The sequence below is a fragment of the Mustela putorius genome, unplaced genomic scaffold (genome assembly GCF_011764305.1).
Source record: "Mustela putorius furo isolate JIRA1106 unplaced genomic scaffold, ASM1176430v1.1 tig00003834_pilon_pilon_pilon, whole genome shotgun sequence".
Lineage (NCBI taxonomy): Eukaryota > Metazoa > Chordata > Mammalia > Carnivora > Mustelidae > Mustela > Mustela putorius.
Window position 1 is genome coordinate 84556242 of NW_025421987.1, and position 18234 is coordinate 84574475.

The window sequence follows — 18234 nt, forward strand, 5'->3', positions numbered from 1 at the left end:
GGAACATTCTTCAACTTCATAAAATCTATCTATGAAAAACCCACAGGGAACATCATTATCAATGTGGAAAAGCTGACAGCCTTCCCTTTGAGATCAGGAACACGACAAGGATGCCCACTCTCACCACTCTTGTTCAACATAGTGTCAGAAGTCCTAGCAACAGCAATCAGACAACAAAGAGAAATAAAAGGTATTCAAATTGGCAATGAAGAAGTCAATCTCTCTCTCTTTGCAGATGACATAATACTTTATATGGAAAACCCAAAAGACTCCACCCACAAACTAGTAGAACTCATACAGTAATTCAGTAATGTGGCAGGATACAAAATCAATGTACAGAAATCAGTTGCTTTCTTATACATTAACAATGAAAATACAGAAAGGGAAATTAGAGAATCAATTCCATTTACTATTGCACCAAGAACCATAAGATACCTGGGAATAAACCTAACCAAAGAGGTAAAGGATTTGTACTCGATGAACTACAGAATGTTCACTCATGAAAGAAACTGAAGAAGACACAAAAAGATGGAAGACCATTCCATGCTCATGGATCGGAAGAATAAACATTGTTAAAATGTCTATACTGCCTAGAGCAATCTATACTTTCAATGCCATTCTGATCAAAATTCCACCAGCATTTTTCAAAGAGCTGCAGCGAACAATTCTACAATTTGTATGGAACCAGTAGAGTTCCTGAGTTGCTAAGGAAATGTTGAAAAAGAAAAACAAAATGGGGGCATCACATTACCTGATTTCAAGCTTTACAAAAAGCTGTGATCACCAAGACAGCATGGTACTGGCACAGAAACAGATACACAGACCAGTGGAACAGAGTAGAGAGCCCACATATGGACCCTCAACTTTATGGTCAACTAATCTTCAACAACACAGGAAAAAATATACAGTGGAAAAAAGACAGTCTCTTCAATAAATGGTGCTGGGAAAATTGGACAGCTATGTGTAGAAGAATGAAACCCGACCATTCTTTTACACCGTACACAAAGATAAACACTATGTTGGATGGAAAATGGGCATCTCTCTGGGGCTGCACCCTAAGGAGTATAGACAACTTTGGTCTAGACTAAACTGGGGGACCTGAGGGACTCCAGGCCTCCTCCTGCCCTCACCCGTGGTACCAGGAATGTAGGAGGCCTTGTGTACTGACAGTCCCCAGCCAGGAGGTGGCATCTGGGTCGTGAAGCACTGGGAAGACCATTTCCAGGCTCAGGCTGAAGGCAGGAAAAGGCCCAGGTGACCTTGAAATGATGCGGTCAACCTGTGGCCAAATGTGTGAGAGGTCCCCTGTGGCAGCCCTGTGCCGGGCTGAGGGTCCCCTTCCCCTCTGGCTGGGTCCACAGGAGAGGGGAAACCCGCCATCAGTGCCTAATTGTCATTTTGCCAGGGTGCCACCTACCTGTGGAGTGGCTGGAACTGGCTGTCAGGTGTCTAAGCTGCACCATCGCCCGCTAGTCCTGCCACGCCCAGGCCCTGAGTTCTCGGTGGCCATGGAGACCTCCGGCCAGGCCCCACCCCTGGCCTCCCAGCAGATAGCTCTGAGGTTCCCCCTCCACCCTGCTTTGTCTGGGGTACTGAGGCCACATCCTCTGGAGATGGCCATCCTTCTGATCACACAGGGGGATGGTGGGAGGGTGGTCCAGGGCAATGTCTCCAGTGTCCTCCCCTATAGCCTTTCAGCAAGACTGCCATTCCTCATCCTTCCTGTCTGCTCCCCAGGGTAAGGGGGTCTGGGTTGGATGACTGCCCTAGAGAGATGTCTCTGGATGTTATTGCAGATGTCCCAAGTCCTGTCTAGGGGAGGGCAGTGGGAGGCACCTCCCTAAGCCAGCTTCTCCTCTGCCCTCCACCTTCCACTCTGTACACTGTAATCCCTTGCTACGACCAAATTCCCCTATATCTTCATAGCTTAAAACAACAGACATTTGTTATCTTATGGTTTCAGTGGGCAGCTCAGCTAGTGATTCTAGTTCAGGGTCTTTCTTGAGAATCCAGTGAAGCGGATGGCTGGGGCTGTGGTCATCCGAAGGCTTGAGAGCTGGAGGACCCACTTCCAAGACAGAGGAGTTCAGCATGGCCATGACAGGAGGCCTCAACTCTCTGCCATGTGGGCTTTCTCCAGGGATGCTGTGTGTCCTCACAACATGGCCACTGGCTCCACCTAAAGCAAGTGATCCAAGAGAAAGAAAGGAAGAGGACCTGAGGCTTTTTATGATCTTGTCTCAGAAGTTACATACTCATTTGGGTCACATTCCATTCTTTATACATGAGTCACTAAGTATAGCCCTGCCTAAAGGGAGGGGAATTCACACCCCCCCTTAAGGAAGAATATTAAAGAATTCATGGATATGTGTTAGCATCACCATATTCAATAATCTGGGATTTGGAATCACATCCAGAACTAGACAAGCAAGTGTCCTAGGACATAAAACTTTAGGAACTCAAACAAGTATAGAGTAAAATTATATAGATGACATATTACTTTTATCAGATTTCCAGAAGAATACAAGAAGTGATATTGATTTTTATAACAATTTCTGATTATTCATTGTTAGTTTATAGAATTACAATCCATCTTGTTGTATATTAATGTTTCCTGCAAACTTACTAAATTCTCCTATTGGTTCTAAAAGTTTTCATTGTTGGTTTATTTTCTATTTTTTACTGACTCCATCAGATTATCCACATAGATATTTTTGTCATCTGCAAATAAAAATAACTTTAAATCATCCTTTGCAGACTGGATGTCCTTCATTTTTTCTTCTTTATCAAGACAAGTCAGTGGGGGAAAGAATAGACTTTTTTTTTTTTTTAAGATTTTATTTATTTATTTGAGAGAGCGAGCGAGCGAGAAAGAACGACCTGTGGGAAGGGGCAAAGGGAGAGGGAGAAGGAGCTCCCCACCAAGCAGGAAGCCCGATGTCGGGCTCCATACCAACACACTGGGATCATGACCTGAGCTGAAGGCAGATGCTTAACCAATGAGCCACCCAGGCACTACTGTTGATGGTATTTTGATAGGGATTGTATTGAATGTATAGATTGCTCTGGGAAGCATGGACATTTTAACAATATTTGTTCTTCCAATCCATGAGCATGGAACATTTTTCCATTTCTTTGCATCTTCCTCAAGTTCTTTCATGAGTGTTCTATAGTTTTGAGAGTATAGATCCTTTATCTCTTTGGTTAGGTTTATTCCCAGGTATCTTATGGTTTGGGGTGCAATTGTAAATGGGTTCAATTCCTTAATCTCTCTTTCTTCTGTCTCATTGTTAGTGTATAGAAGTGCCACAGATTTCTGTGCATTGATTTTATATCCTGACACTTTGCTGAATTCCTGTATGGGTTCTAGCAATTGATGGTGGAGGGGTAGGAGTCTTTTTGGTTTTCCACATAGAGTATCATGTCATCTGTGAAGAGAGAGAGTTTGACTTCTTTGCCCGTTTAGATGCCTTTTATTTCTTTTTGTTTTCTGATTGCTGAGGCTAGAACTCCTAGTACTAGAAGTTGTTGAACAACTGTGGTGACAGTGGACATCCTTGCTGTGTTTCTGACCTTAGGGGAAAAGTTCTTAATTTTCCCCATTGAGAATGATATTCACTGTGGGTTTTTCATAGATGGCTTTTATGATATTGAGGTATGTTCCCTCTATCCCTACATTGTGGAGAGTTTTAATCAAGAAAGGATGCTGTACTTTGTCAAATGTTTTTTTCTGCATCTATTGAGGGGATCATATGATTCTTGCTTTTTTCAAGATAATTGCTGAGTGAAAGAAGCCAGGCAAAAAATAATACAAGTTGTATGGTTCTTATATAAAGAAACTAGACAATGCAAAAGTTCTAGAAAACGTGCACTGATCTATACTGACAGAAAGCAGATCGTTGTTTACCTGTATAGGGGTGATGGAGAGATGGGGATGGATGGGAGGGAGGGATTCCCAAGGAGCAGGAGAACCTTTGATGGTGAATGGTTTAATCATTTTGCTTGTAATGATGGTTTCATAAATGTATACATATGTCAAAACATCAAATGGTAAACTTTTTTTAAAGTTTTTGGGTTTTTTTAAGTAATCACTATATCCAATGTGGGGTTCGAACCCACAACCCCAAGATCAAGAGTTACATGTTCCACCTACTGAGCCAGCCAGGTGCCCCCAAATAGTATACTTTAAAGATGTACAGTTTAGGCGTTCCTGGGTGGCTCAATCAATTGAGCATCTATCTTACTCTTGATTTCAGCTCAGGTCATGATTCCAGGTTCCTGGGCTCAGCGGGGAGTCTGCCTTTCCCTGGCCCTCTGCTTCGCCAACACCCCCACCCCACCCTGTGCTTACATGCTCTCCTCTGTCAAAAAAAATTAAAAAAAAAAATAGTTTATTGTATGCCAGTTATATCTCAATTAGGCTTTTCTAAGAAATGATTTCAAGATGATAATGCTACGACTTGGCACTGAAACAAAAAGTTACCATGTACAGGAAAGCAAGGCAATAGAGCATTGGGGTATAAGTTTTGTATTAGTGAAATAAATCTTCATTAGAAGGGGATTGACCACAATCCTATATTTTCTTGCAAAGCACCAAGCAACTGCTGTAAGACACCTTAGTAAATGATGTTCTATTTATGCTTTATTACTGAGAATAGGTGATAAAGATTGCCTATGTCATGCTAAGGAATTCAAATGAAAGGGGGGAGGTAAAGGGCCAGTTCTCTGAAGAGAGAGAAAACAAATTTCAAAGCAAAGGAACGCGGGTGTGACCAAGCAGTGTGAAATTCGGTCATTAAGGCATTGTACCATCTTCCCTTTGTTAGGGTCACCTAAAATAAAGAGGCATCTTAATCAGTAGTGTGTTAGACTCAATGACTTCAGGATAAAACAGACCACAGTGCACCTGGGTGGCTTGGTCGGTTAAGCCTGTGACTCTCGGTTTTGGCTCAGGTCTCGATCTCGGGGTCCTTGGGATGGAGCCCCGAGTTGGGCTCTGCTTAGCAGAGTGTTTACATGTCTCCGTTTCCCTCTACTCCCTCTACTCCTCCCCCTGCTCTCTCGCTCTTTCTTTCTAATAAATAAATCTTTAAAAAAGAAAAGAAAAGAAAAAAGAACAGGTCATAGCCACTTAGGAGCTCACTCTGAGGAGGGAGCCTGGCACGGAACTAGGAGGACAGGACAGAAACGTAGGTTCCCGCCAGACTTTTCCTTTTAAGACAATAAACCCCGAGTTCTTGGCTCCGCCCCCGTCGTCGCTTAGTAACTAAGGAACTCACGATCATCTTCTGCCCCCACGTGGACGCCTTTAAAAGTGCAGTCCTGCCTCCTTCAGGAGAGTCCCTCAGGGCCAGAAGTCAACAGAGTCCTCTCCAGCCCTTTTGTTGTTTTGTTCGAGGTCTCTGGCCTTGCGTAGATCACTTAGTGAGTTAGCAATATGTATTTCTAGATTTCTCAGGGTGCTCTGGAACTGCGACACGCATGATCTAAATCCTCATATCAAACGATCATGGAGTCACGTGGGTTCTGTGTCATCGCGGCATCCAGTATAGCCCCTCCTCGCAAGCCCAGCGAGCATAGCTCCCATCTCCAGCTTGGGAGACCCACAGACCTGTGTCCAGCCCTGACCCTAAGAAGTTACTCAACATCTCTAAGCCTCAGTTTTCTCATAAAGCATGATTGTACTTCACAGAGTCGGTGTAAGCTTTACAGAGATAGTATCTGGCAGACACTGCAAACTCAAATGTTTTGGGGCCAAGCTAGGTCGGCGGAGTCTGGTCAACTGGAGAGCACCACCCCTTTCTAAAGATAACATTCCCTATTCTGTTCCAGCCAGTTGTTAAGTAGAAATGTGGCCCCCGTGTTGCCAATTTTCAAAAATATTGCACAGTCCGAACCAAAGATATCGTTGGTTTTCACTGTTCAACTTCTAATGGATGTACATGGTCTGGGAGATCAATAATGGTGGTGGCAATGGCTGCGGCGGCCCGTGCTCAGGACCCCGCCCCCGTACGTTCTTCCTGCCAGGTCACAGCTTCTGCACAAGGTGCTATATAGTCCGGAAGGCCACTAAAACCCAGCCCGTATCATCACCCTCCTCCGGAGTCAGGGAAGTTGTGCCACACACTGGAACCCATTCTAATGCGCCTCATCTCCAGGCTGTTCCCACTGAGGATTCCAAACGCCTCCTGGGAAAACACCATCTCTGAAGTCATCCTGAAATAATGTTTTTAGCACCTAATTTCTAGTTTGCATCTGAATTGCCACACATTTTAGAGAGATTTTTTTTATTAAATAGCTTCCTGGTTTGACTTAACCACCAAGGATTTTTATTTGTTTTTTAATGTGCTAACCACAGGCCACATTATTTCCAAATATCATCTAGGTTTCCAAATATCATCTAGGCTTCCTAGGGGAGTCACTGACTTGAAGTTCCCGTTTTCATCCCCCTTGCTCTGCCCCACCACCATCACCAGTAGTGATCTCATGATCTGAGAGATGCCCATGGATCTGAATACTGCCATTTCTATTGATGCAGGGAATGATCTTAGTTATTTGAGAGGCTTTCCCCAACCACCCCATCCCCCACCCCACCCAGCTCATGCAACTAGGCAGCTGGGAGAGGGAGCCCAGTCTACCTTAATGTGAGCACCCAGGGCAGGATCAGAAAAACCAAGGATTTGGAAAAAGAGTTTCATGTTTGTTGCTACCACAAAACCCTTGCGTTCAGCAGATCCTAGTTCCTAACTGCCACTGGGAATGCAGCAGACTTGAATGTGAAAGCCATAGGTTTGGGTACCTAACATTTGTGAATCTTTAGCATTACTAAACTTGTCTTATGCCCTATCATCTTACTCTGATCACACACAAAGTACTTACAATGGCCTTGAGACTCATTATCATCACTCAGAATTTACTCAGCTACACAGACCTTTTTGCTGTTTCTTAAAGACACTGAGCCTCCTCCCTAAGGGCCTCTGCACTGGCTATTCCCTCTACCTGGAATATGCTTCCTCCAGGCATTCACAGGCCCTGCACTTTTTCTTCTTTATAATAGTCTCTATCAGAAAGCATATCTGCTCACCCTGTTTAAAAATGCCCTGATTTTCCAGCATGTATCACTACTCGGCATTATTTATATACTTGTTTGGTCGTTGCTGATCTTTCTTTACTAGAATGGTAGCTCATGAGAGCAGTGACATTGTTTTATTTGAGGTTGTGGAGCCCTAGAACCTAGAATCCTTCCTGGCATGTAGTAGGTGCTCAATAAACATTTGCTACATTGTTTCACAAGGACTAACCCCATTACTCCCTCTACCTACATCTATTTATTATTTAGTCAGAACAAAGTCTAATGTATTATTTCCTTCAGGTTTGTAGGGTGGCCTTTTCTGGTATGCACTTTGATAATGAAAAAAACAGCATTTCTGTCTAGACTGGTTTTGTCACTGTCCCAATCTCTGACTACTTCTGGCTCTGGGTCATGTTTCTAGAAAATTACACAATAGAGGCTCCCATTACTATACTTATGTTATAAAAGAATAGACTCTTACCGACAAAAATTCTGTTTGTCTAAGGTCAGAACTCATGTGGTTTCTTCTTGCAGGTAGATGTTTCCCTCCAGTTTCTGTTTTGTTAAACCAAGCGTTTACAAACCTCCACTCCCCTCATCCCTACCCACACTTTGTCTGGGGCTGTGCCCAGAAGCCTTGTATTTTTCAGGTGTGGGTTATGACTTGTGACCCACTGGTAGGTGATGAAATTAACTTAATAAATTTTGAACAGCATTTTAAGAACTAGAATAGAAAATATTGAAAATGCTTCTATTTTGAAATTGTGGGATATAGTCCAAAAAGTTTGAGAGCACCACTCTGGCCTATATAAGTTGAAAGAAGTTTTAGCATTATTACTCTCTTTATCTTTAGAATATTCTAGAAGGAGAGGTTATAGCACTCCTGGTCTCATAGTGGGCTTATGTTGAGTCCCGTTTTAAAATTCCTCCACCAGCAGTACGAGTGGTAGGCACACTTACCTGCTTTATTGTCTCTGTTCCATAAGGCAAATATACCTGGGGTGCCCAAAATGGCAAAAGATCTTTGCGTGAACACTCCTTTCAAGTTCTTGCACTAACAGATGTGATCAAACCCATAACGGCTACCTAAGAATACATCCCTGGGATGAACCAGCCTTCCTTTTGTGTTTCTGTCTGGAAAAGCTCAAGAGTATCAAAAGAACTTACCATGTGCTGTAGCCAACACCTGAGGATAGGCCCTAGACCTTCCTTTCTTAGAGCATTTACTAAAAATGGCTTACAACAGTAAATCCATCTTCTGTGCCTTTGAGATAGGTATGTACCTCCTATAGCCCAACAGTGTCTTTCTCAAGGACCCGATAAGCCATTCCTTTGAATGTAACTACCAGGAAGTAGAGGGCCTCTGCCTGCCAGTCTCTGTGGGAGGAGGGAACCCTAACTTCAACACTGCCAGCTGGCAGACACAGGAGGGCTAAGCACACTTACTGACCAATGCTTTCTGACTTTTCATTTCCCTGCCTCTGCCTCAGTGCCTACCTGTTCCCTCTCTCCTCCTCTGTTTTCCCTTTAGTACCTGTTCAGCTCTGCACAAAGCAGAATGGGGCTCCGTCCTTTCCTCTGTCAGTAGTTGCTGGATAAAATCTGTTCTCTCTGATTTAGCTGTGTGCGGCTTTGTTTATTGTTGACAGCATGTACACACACGCACGCGCAGGCACACATACGTATATCCCCACCTCCCACCTAAGGATAACACTGTTTCTCAAAGACAGCTGAACCCTGTCATCCTCATCACACAGAGCATTGCTTCTTTTTGTACTTATTTTCCTACAGCATCTCTAAGTCATTAGTAAAGTCTTACTCAGCTGTTCCAGCCTGGTCTGTGATGTCCTTTGGGAAATTAAGAGCCATGTATAGGACTCTTTCCTTACAGGGATAAGAGTTGAGGCTATGAGATCCAACTCTCTGTCCTCACTGGGAGTTTCTCCCTCTACTGCAAACTTGGAGGAACTGGGTTACTTTTACTAAAGGAAAAGGAAATTTTCCTTACACACATACCTATTTAAAGAATTTGTAGCCAGGGGTACCTGGGTGGCTCAGTGAGTTAAAGCCTCTGCCTTCGGCTCGGGTCATGATCCCAGAGTCCTGGGATCGAGCCCCACATCAGGCTCTCTGCTCAGCAGGGAACCTGTTTCCCCCCCTCTCTCTGCCTGCCTCTCTGCCTACTCTCTCTCTGTCAAATAAATAAAATCTTTAAAGAAGAAGAAGAAGAAGAAGAAGAAGAAGAATTTGTAGCCAGAGTCAGTCTCCTATCTCCTTTTGATTTTTCTTGAAACTTCAGAAATTAGGGGACCTGAGAGATACTATGGTGCTAGGATAGCTAGAGGTCAACACAGGGAGGGTAATGAGGTTTCTACGTTTGGACACCCCAGGGGAGGCAGCAGGTTAGGGACTCAGACAGGTGACCAGAGATGAGGGCAGGCATGGGTGTCCGGGCCTGCCATGCAGGAACCAATAACAAAGGATATATCTGAGCACGCAAGAGGAAAAAATCCCTAGGAATTAGAAACATGGAAGTGAAACCAAAGTGATTAGTAACTAGGCAGGATGATAGAGGGCAGCTTGGGAGTTGGGGAGACCTGACCCAAATTAGTTCCCAGCACCAAGAGTCTGAGTTGTGGTAGCATATAAGAACAGAAAATGAGGGGTACCTGGGTGGCTCAGGTGGTTAAGCGTCTAACTCTTGGTTTCGGCTGTGGTCATGATCTGAGGGTTGTGAGACTGTGCCCCACAATGTAGGTCTCTGCATTCAGTAGGGAGTCTGCTTGAGGTTCTCTTGCCCTCCCTTTACCTCTCCTTCTGCTCTCCCCTCACTGGCACTCTCTCTCAAATAAATAAAAACTTTAAAAAAAAGAGAGAGAAAGAAAAGAAAAACAGAAAATGAGGCGTGAGCCCACAGGAGGTAGAGGAGAACTGATATCCTATATAAAGGCCATATGCCCAGTGAAAAGGGCACTGGTCCAGAGGATGCCACATACTAGCAGAGACCACCAAGAGCGGCGAGAGGGACCAAGGAAAGCTGGGCAGATGCCAGGCCCTGGCCGAGCAGCCCAGGCCTCAGATTACCACTTAGACCCAGCAGGGAAACTGGAGAGCTCAGCAGTGAATTTAAGGTCAAAACCCCATCTTGGCTCACAACGGTGTGCTAGCTGTTGAGCTGTTGTCCAGGATTAACGCCAGAGTACTTCCTACCAATGAGATGAGGCTATCCTTTGAGCTTTTCCATCCAGAGTCCCCAAAGTAGAGGAGCCAGAACCTCCATTTCCAGGGAGGACAGGAGGAATGGTTAAAGTTATTCATGTGACTCCACATTTCTTTAAAACCTCAGGTTTTCCCTTTCAGTGGCACAGAATCTTTGTAATGTTATCCAAAGCAAACTAAACTGATGACAAGTTTTCCAGTGGCTGAAAACTACAGCTCTCCCTCTCAACTGCCAAGTTCAGTGCCCTGATTTGAGAAACACAGGTTGGTTAAAGCTTCAGAAAAAACACAGTGATGTTGGTAAGGTGGTGTTAATTTTCTTTTTTTATTCTTTTACTTTTTAAAAGATTTTATTTATTTATTTGACAGAGACTGAGAGAGAGAGAAAAAAAAAAAACACAAGCAGGGGGAGCAGTAGAGGGAGAGGGAGAAGTAGAATCCCTGCTGAGGAGGGGCCTGATGTGGGGCTTGATCCTAGAATTCTGGGATCATGACCTGAGCTGAAGGCAGATGCTTAACTGACTGAGTCACCCAGGCACAAGATTAAGTGTCAGACCAGAAATCTGAAACCTAGAAGGGGGCCTCCTGTAAGAAGGAGTAAGGCAGGCAGGATGAAAGTCATACACCTTGCAAGTGGGTTGGTAAAAGCATGCTCATAGAGGCAATGAGACTTTAGGGAGGGAAAAGCTGTCTACTTTTTGCCATTTTCTAGACCACTTCTGATCAATTCTAGCTTATGACTTTATTGAAACCCTGTTGAACCAGCAGAAATGTTTTAAATTCCCACCTCTTAAATTAATTTATATTCAGATACTACTTACTCATATTAACTAAAACAAGCAAAAAAATTTCACCTAGTAATTGTGTACAACATTCTTATCTATTCCACACATTATTGAATAAATACAAAATTTATTTGTATATTTATGTATAAACAATATCCTTAGTTTGATAGTTTAAAAAAATACAAATTCATGTAGCCAAAATGCTGAAAGGATTTGGTCAAGTTAGCATTGACATTTTTACCTATAAATATGAAATTGGTCAAAATTGGTTTTGCAAGAGCCGCAGCTGAGATATTTGTGGATTTCCATGAAGTTTGACTCTTCAGATTCTGAGATCTAATACAACACTCAAATCAGATACTAAGGGAAAAAATGATTTTGCAACCCCATGGACCTTATATAAGAAATTCCAGTGATATCTACTCACTTTGAAAATTCTGAGTACTTTTCTTATTCAAATCAAGTAGGATTCATAAACGACAACAGTACCTCAAGTGCTTTTATAAATAGCAAAGCTATAGTTTCACAGCTATAAGCAAACTATATTTCTATTTCCCTGAGAGCACAGTTTGAGTTCAAGGGCAGTGTGTGAGCATGTGTGTTTCCTGAAGCCACTGATGGCAGAATGTGGTGAAGGCTAAGAAGAGGACATTTATCTGTGGATGTTCAGGTGAGCTTAGCTCCTTGTCCATTTCAGATCAGCTTTGGCAACCAGGGTCCTTTAACCTCTCTAACAGTTTCCATCCCATCACAGCCTCTGGGCCTCATTTTCTTTAGGTCCAGTAAAATAGGAGACCCAGCCAGGCAGCTCAGAGCCCCCACCCCAACAAGTGGGTCTGGCTGCCAGTCCTGTTCAGACTTGTGCCCCTCTTCTCCTGGAACCCACTTGCCTGAAGTAGCTGTTCCTTATCTCTTTTGCCTTTGAGAATGGAGTCATGCTCACAAACTCTACAGACTACGGTATCATTTTCTAGAACTGTATCCTTATACTTGACTTCCTCTTTCTCCTCCTAGCTCATCCTCTTCCTCCTGGCCAGTGAGGTCCCTCACACAACCTGCTTGCAGATCCAGTCTGCTGGGCCAAGAAGAGCCCCTTGCCCTGCCTCAGTCCGTGGAGCCCTTTGCCTCTAGCTCATCTGGCACCCACCTGCCTCTTCCCCCTGCTGGTGGGATGGGTTATGACAGCTACACAAACAAAAGTTTTTGATTGATTGTTCATCTGCAAATGGAAATTAGATTTTAAGAGCCTCCATCCGGGCTGGCGCCTAGAAGCTTAAATCCCAACACGATTAGAAAGTTTCACCAAATTACTTGAACTCTTTTCCTTCTCTAAAAGCTGCTGACTGGCAGCTTTAAGTACAGAACTCTGCACCGTCTTAACAGGTGTGACTGTCTGCCAACCCATACCATTGTTGAGAATCTCTATTTCTTAAGGGTCAGGCACCTGAGATTTTATAAGTCGCCTGCATATCTGATGACATAAAAATCACATAGAATCCTTCCCTTGCCTTCATTTAAATATTCTGAACTAGTCCTGATACTTGGGTCCTGCAGTGAGAAACAGATTTATAACACAGAGATCCTAAATCCCTTTCCCAGAGTAGGGATCGTTCACCAACGAGTGCAAAATTTGCTGATTGTTCTTATCAAAGGACTGCCATGACAAGGAACACACTCTTTCTGAAGGGAGCTCTCTGCATACGCCACTGATGTTGTCATTGGATATCCATCTTGGAAGTTCTTCCCTGAAACGGTCTTGGGAAAATGATTTCTCCTGTAGCTCATAAATGGTTTCTGAAGGCGATCTCAAAGAAAGTCAAATATATAAGCAATGGCCACATCACTGGCCCAAGAACACAGCTTTCTAAGATGCCCCTGGGAGGGCAATAAAGACATGGATGTAACCTCGTAACTTCATATACATCTCATTTTTCTCTAACTTGATGAAAAGAAAAAATATAATGTTGACTAGTGACCTGTTTACTGGTTTACTGAGTGTTTCTTGGTCGGGGAGAATTTGTCTTATTCATTGGTGTCCCCAAGTCTTGACAAACAGAATGAACTCCTTGAATATTTGCTAAATGGAACTAGATTAAATTGTTTCAGTTGAAATCTTCATTAAGGTTATTAGTGCTTATGAGTAAGTACATCACTTACTGTAATGTGTTCTATACTTCCACAAATATGTATTTTCCCATCCTGCTTTTCAGAGCAGGGAGCTGAACCTAACCTGACCCCAAGGCACAGAATTTTTCACACACCAACAAGCATTTATATTTATCCCCAGTGACATAAGTGTACACAGAAATCTCATTTGTAATGTTCCAAGTCTTTTTTTTTTCAGCTTTGAACTTTAGCTTCTAACCACAACTTTTCTATGAAAATTCAACTATCAACTCTAATACCTCTAACTTCCCAAACTATTCAGAAGTATGAGCACAGTCTGCCACATCTGACATGAAATAAAACTCTGTAAAAAGATCTGAAATCGTATGATGAAAATAAAACACATTGGGTAATGCAGTTACTATGTTGTTACCATGGTTGTTGCTTTTTAAGTACAGCACATGAAACAGGATCTCTTGATCTGTTTCCCCAATTTGGAGATTAGAATGAATTTCCAGTGAGCTCATCTGAAAGCTCTCTCAGAGTAGACAGAGTCCATTCTTTGTGACCAAATTGTGCCAGACTGATCCAAAACCCAAACAGAAGGGCTTCAAAGGATCCTGAAAACTAAGGTTCCAGGAAGGTGGGGACTCGGGGACATGGACTCAAATCTCAGTCTAAAAGGCAGAAAGTATATGGTTCAAGAAGAGTCAGTCATTCCTGCAGTGGCCAGCAGGGAGGGAATTTTTATATTAAAAAAAAAAATAGTAATCTGAGTCTCTGGAAAACCCTTTCTATACTGCAATATAGGTGTTGGGCATGAAGGGGCGAGCGCACTGGCCTGTGCTGAAGGTACAATTCTGTCTGGCAAGGACAGTTCTGGTCTGAATGTACCTCTGTGATCCTAAGAAATAGAGGTTTTGATGGGGGAATTTTTATCTCTTTCTAAGCATATAGGTCTTCCCAGAGCCATTTCCCAGTCCTATTAGATAGAACAATATACAAGACACTCTTGACAAGGAGCCGAAGGCTCTCATAGAAGAAAAAAAGAAAAGGGGGGGAAAAAAGAAACAACTTTATTTCCTTGCCTTTCTGAGTGAATCCTTTTAGAAAACTTGTCAGAACAAAAAATGAACCAGTTTTTGTTTTGTTTTGTTTCCTACTCAGAGATAGACAACATGACAGAATGTCACTGACCTTGCAATGGAAAGAGCTGGGTTTAGATTCCTGGCTTAGCTACTTATAAGTGTCACCAGGGGCAAAGAACTTAGCCTCTCAGAAACTCAGTTTCCTCAGCTGTAAAACTGAAGTGATCATACCCAGTCACCAGGTCGTTATGATGGTTAAATGAATTGATACACACAAGGGCCTGGCACAGAACCTGGCATGGGACAGGTGTGTCCTGAATGTTAAGTAGTCTTCTTCTTTCCTCCTGAGGTAGGTCACACAAACATTCCTGGCTGGTCTTGAGTGTCCTAAAGCTGTGACTTCCAAGGAGCCCCCATGGGGAGCCCAAGTGTAGGGCCCATAGCTCAAGGCCAGCCTGCTGTCTTTAGTGGCATGAACCCGGGCAACAGGTGCAGAGGGTGCTCCCCCGGCACCTGGTGCCCTTGCGCAGTCACACTGACACAGCTCCTGGCACGATCCTCCGGATGTGGGTGTAAGACTTCCTGATGGTGACGCTGCCATGGTGCGACACCCCCCGGGGCAGGACACACTCTTCTGTCAGTTTCTGGGCCTCAGGGTCCCAACACAGCACGGTGGCAATAACCTCATTCTTCTCGTCCCTTCCTCCGGTGATGTAGAGCCGGTTGTTGCAGGGCGCAATGCCGCAGCTGGCCCTCTCATGGCTGAGCTGGGTCACCAGGCACCAGCTGTCCTCCAGGGGGCTGTAGGCATACAATGCTCTCATGGCCCCTCCTGAAGAGGAAGGGAAACATGGTGGGCATCTCACTGTTCTGGTTTTCTTCCCCTTTACCCACAAAAATCCCACTTCTGCTCGGTAAAATCTACCATCTTGCCAATAGAAAGGATAGATTCATGGCTCTCCAGAAAGGTTGAATGGGTAGAAGGGGCAGTAAGTCTCATGCTGGCAACCCTTCAAAGAGCCCTTTAAACTCTGCAGTCAGGTGCAATCAGGTGTTAAACGACAATTGGTTTCACACGGTGCCAAAATGTACCCTAAGACCCTAAGACTTCTGTACCCTAGAAGAAATACCATCTTGTTCATTGGGTGCACTCAGCTCGTCATCCCAGCTCTGCCACGTTTTTATTGTAACGATAATCCCTGAGACCAAGGTGATTTTAAGACACCAGAAGGACCATGGGCATAAAGCACCTGCAGAAGGCCTAGTGCATAGAAGCTATCAACACATGACCGTGACTAGAGGAGGTGGCATCTCTCTGTAGACTGGCACACCAGTCCGAGTCACCATCTTAAGATGAGCTTTGAAGTCATGAGACTGACCATACAGATACAGGAAACCTGAAGCAAAGGCGAGAAGAGCTTTTTCCTTAATCTCTTCCTGTATTTTGCCTCCAGGAAACCTTCTCTGATTAGCTCTTATTTGCTGAAGTTACATATTTTTGGCATCTCGTTACATCAATTACTCTCAGTCATGGCTGCACAGGAAAAATCACTTGCACATTCAAAACACCTTGCTCTGCTGGCCAGCATCCTCCCTCTCATTCTGATATCATTGGTCTGGGGTAAGCTCCAGCAATGCATATTTCTGTAAAAAGCTCCCCAGGTGATTCTCATGAATAGTCAGGATTGAGATCCATCATCCTTAACAATTACATGCCTACTGTGGTCTGACCAGCCAGGCTTTCCTCTTGGCTAAATGCAACTTGTCAGAGCTCCCAAAGCAAGTAGAAAGGGTAAAATTCCCATAAACACAAAATAAGAAATGATGATAGCTACCATTTATCGGTCACTTATCATATATACTGTGCACATTTCAATATCTGTACATTTGCTAATGTTTACAATACACTTTGTTCCTGTAGCAGCTTCTGGCTCCTCCACTGGATCCCACTGTCAGTCTGCTTTGTATGTCCTCTAAAAGTGAGCTGTTTCTGCATCCAAGACTGGAAGGTAAATTCCACCAAGGCCTGGACCAATCTGGTCTTTTCTTTTTTTTCAACCCCACCCACATCACCCAGGAATCTGAGTTCCCAGGAAGACCTCATCTGATCTCCCTGCAAGGCTGCATGGGTGGGCTCAGATAAATAAGATGCCATTCATTCACTTACCAACAACATAGATGCGGTCCCGGAAACTGACTGCATTGATGCATTTAGCCTCCACTGGCATGGACGACTTTAAACTCCATTTATTAGTTGAGGGGTCATAACACTGAGTCTTGTCTGTGGCCAGTTTCCCATTGGGTCCTCCCCCAATCACATAGAGCTTCTTCTTATGGCTCGTAGCTGCAAAGGAACTGACGTGGACAAGAAGGGGCGCAGCCTGCAGAGGCACAGGGCACCAGGAAAAGCTGTTAGTCACACAGCTACAGACTGCTCCCAGATTGCTGCAGTGGCTCACAGGACACAGGCCAGGAGCTAAGGGACACAAGTCTGCGTGTGCATCCTCTGCCTGAAGTCACAAGGCCTTTGGGCTTGACTCCCTCTGAGATGCAGAGAGGTCAAAGCATGCATTTACCACCCTCCCTGAAAGCTCAGGGTGGGCTAGAACAGGCTGAGTTTCTTCCAAACTCCAGCTATCAGGTGAGGAAAGGTGTACATGGGAATAAGTGTTTATACAGATGAAACCAGCCAATGTTGGAAGAAAATGCTTTCTCAAACATGCATATTTATATTCATTCATGTGTTCCTTCATTCAAAAAATATTCACTGAGTGCCTCCTATGTGCCAGGCATTGTCCTTATTGCTTCTATCTAGGACGAAAAGCTGGTATAAGGGTTTCAGGTGGTCATAGGTAAGCAGACTCCCACTCTGGGGCAAAATGAAGATTTGGGGATTAAGCCATACTTGTGCTCCCACCCTGTGAACCCCACAGCACTTAAGGGGACTTCCCAGAGCCCGTTAACCACGGACATGGCCCCCATTAGTCATGGTGCAACTCTGTAACAGGACTTAAACAGCTGAGCAGATCTGGGGCACACCCCCATAAATTAAGGGCTATAGAGCAGTTTTCAGGTTGACAGATCTTGGCTGGATGCCATGATGACCTGGTTACCTTTGCTTGTGCCCCTAATGACCAGATTTTACACTCCCCCAATGTGGAACATATTCTGACATATGATCTAATAAGGAGAAAGAAAATTTGAAATTGGGCATAACCTGAAAATACAGGAAGTGAGAGCGTATTATTATTATTATTGTAAAGGCACTTAACCTGAGATCTACTCTCTTGACAACTTTTTTTTCCACATGAGATGGGTAAAATGCCAAGGTCATAAAAAAGTTTAAGGGAGGCACATGTCACACAACAGTGTGAACATGCAATCATCACACTTGTGAACTACAAAAGGATCACTCTTAACACATTTTTAAGCATAAACTGCAGTACCATTATCTGTAGCAGACCACCAGAGCTCATTCACCTTGTGTAACTGAAACTCTATGCCCATTAACTAGCAATGATATACACCTGCGATTGAATAGCTAAAGTCCTGTAAGCAGCATGTAAATTGTTCACCAATAGGCAAATAAATAAGGGCTAAGCTCTAAACACTACCAAATCACTCCAACTCAGTAAACAGTGTATTAAAAGGATCCCTGTATGCCCACTGTGGAGACAACAAGGGCAGATGGCATCTGGGGAGACAGCGACTCTGAGCTAAGACATGCCAACTGAGTTTAGAACCAAGTCTCCCCTCTACATCTGGGGTTCTTGTCCACACAGAGCTTCCCCACCTGGAAGGAAGTTGTTTCTGTGACCTGATCAGCAATGCTGAAGCAAAAGCTCCTTTTAGGAGAGAAGCTCAGAGCCACCAACAATGTTCTCAGTGAGAGCAGAGAGATCAGAAAGCCATATGCCTACATGAGCATATACTTTTTTTTTTTTTAAAGCTTTGAAGTAGTAAT

At 43.9% G+C, this 18234-nt stretch overlaps 1 protein-coding gene and 1 non-coding gene across 3 annotated transcripts in view; both read right to left on the bottom strand.

Moving 5' to 3' along the window:
* Nucleotides 1–933: 933 nt before the first annotated feature.
* Nucleotides 934–18234, bottom strand: part of KLHL6 (kelch like family member 6) — a 69604-nt gene continuing 52303 nt past the window's right edge. The window contains exons 6-7 of one of the 2 annotated variants that reach the window (XM_045088668.1): nucleotides 16438–16651; nucleotides 934–2179 (exon numbers count right to left, since the gene is read on the bottom strand). In XM_045088668.1, coding sequence (XP_044944603.1) covers nucleotides 1947–2179; nucleotides 16438–16651 — 447 coding nt within the window. In that variant the 3' untranslated portion in view covers nucleotides 934–1946. Of the gene's footprint in view, nucleotides 2180–10765; nucleotides 15103–16437; nucleotides 16652–18234 lie in introns of those variants that run through there. The other variant, XM_004745090.3, reaches the window with a different exon arrangement.
* Nucleotides 17577–17680, bottom strand: LOC123394649. The gene has a single exon (XR_006609402.1). It is a non-coding gene; the product is annotated as a small nucleolar RNA U13 (small nucleolar RNA).